Raw genomic sequence first — 1678 nt, forward strand, 5'->3', positions numbered from 1 at the left:
AGCTGACCTCTTTGTGTTAACTAAAGTTAGGAATTTGTTTGGTAAACGGCCAGTCCAACAGTCGAAGTATCGTTTTGGACTTTGACAAGCTAAACGATCGCCAACGTCTCTGAAATTTCTGTTTAGTTAACTTCGGACAGCTGGTTATTGTACTGCATCAAACGGTAAGAATCAAAGATTAATGTCCTAAGTTTAGAACTAGTATTGGAGTGTTTGAGGTTTCGAGTATGAGTGGTAATATTTTCAATCACACTTAATTTAAATATTTTGAACACTGTTGCGTTGTTTGCTTTAATAAGCACTTGCACGACTGCACGTCGGTTTAGAGTACTCCTGACCCGACCTTTTTTCGGAACGTCCTTGATTTGATCGTGGTACGTTGTTCGACTTTCTCTAGGCCTTCATCTTCCAACGCTCGTCTTGTAATAGATCTGCCTAGTCAATCTGTTACTAATAAACCGACTATTAAACTGTGACTACTAACCTGTTGACCTGGTTAATGCCGCGGGTTCACGGTGGATGCAGGTTGCTGCCAAACGAAACGACTGGAGGTATATGGGGGAGCCCTATGTCCAACACAGTGGACGTCTTACGGCTGACCTTATGATGATGATGATTAATCTGTTACTACTACTACTGTTAGTACTCTAAGCCGACGTGCATGCATGAAATAACTGATGAATTTAGAGGAAGCGAGAGTTGTATGCCAGGATCGTAGCAAGTGGAAAGACGTAGTCTCTGCCTATTCCGTTGGGAAAGAGGTGTGATTTTATGTAGGTATGTATGTATGTATAAGGACTTGTAATTTTTCTGATAAAGACAGTTGTTGAGATATTAAGGCAGGCTTTAAGATCAACTTATAATTTAAGATGTGAAATACATCATCAAGCCAGCTTTAGCCACCTTATGTGAAATGAACCATTACTGTCAACACAATGTAAAAGCTAACAGATGAGATTACGCTTAACTCCAACAACATCCGGTCAGTTCTAACACTTTCGTAAAATTAAAACATCAGTGTCCTACCTCAACATAACGTAGTGACCAGTCCAGATCTAAAGTTTTGAAGGTGGCCAAAATTAATTAGTTCTCGAGTAATTACTCCCAGTCCACTTAAAATCTGCAATTTGCTGAGTATCGGTAACTTAAGTTCATTGACGAATCTATTTTGTGCAGCTGTATGTCAATAATGAACTTTGCGTACCTGTAAACAGGATCGTCATCCCGATACCAAACGACAAGCAGCAAACTGTCGTTTCGCATTGGCGGTCGCGAGTCGCAGGGTAAGTCCGCCTCACCACCGACCACTGCCGCCACTGGAGTCACCTTGCCTGTCACCGAAGACAAGGGACTTCCACCTGAGGAAGAAAAATCAGGTATGAGGAGATTGTTGTTTAAAAATTTGTGGTGTGCACCACGTACAACAGATAATTACGGCTTGACATTGCGAATAGTTCATTGTTAAAAAAAAGGATAGGAGCGAGTTAAGCTCGTGTGTGTTTGTGTGTGTGTAAGGCTTTGGATCACCAACTTAAATGTGTACCAAATTTTAACTTAATCGGTTCAGTAGTTTTAGACCAAAACATTCCACAGATTGAGTTCATATTTGAAACCAAATGTTAATACTAACTAGTATTCTGACATCGGCCTAAGCCCTTCTGAGAGGAACACTGTGCCC

The 1678-nt window shown here is 40.9% G+C and overlaps 1 protein-coding gene across 1 annotated transcript in view; it reads right to left on the bottom strand.

Moving 5' to 3' along the window:
* Nucleotides 1–1678, bottom strand: part of LOC141445312 (neural cell adhesion molecule 2-like) — a 359544-nt gene that overhangs the window by 125776 nt on the left and 232090 nt on the right. The window contains exon 3 of the mRNA XM_074111106.1: nt 1205–1358. Coding sequence (XP_073967207.1) covers nt 1205–1358 — 154 coding nt within the window. The remainder of the gene's footprint in view (nt 1–1204; nt 1359–1678) is intronic.

The sequence above is a fragment of the Choristoneura fumiferana genome, chromosome 2, assembly GCF_025370935.1.
Source record: "Choristoneura fumiferana chromosome 2, NRCan_CFum_1, whole genome shotgun sequence".
Lineage (NCBI taxonomy): Eukaryota > Metazoa > Arthropoda > Insecta > Lepidoptera > Tortricidae > Choristoneura > Choristoneura fumiferana.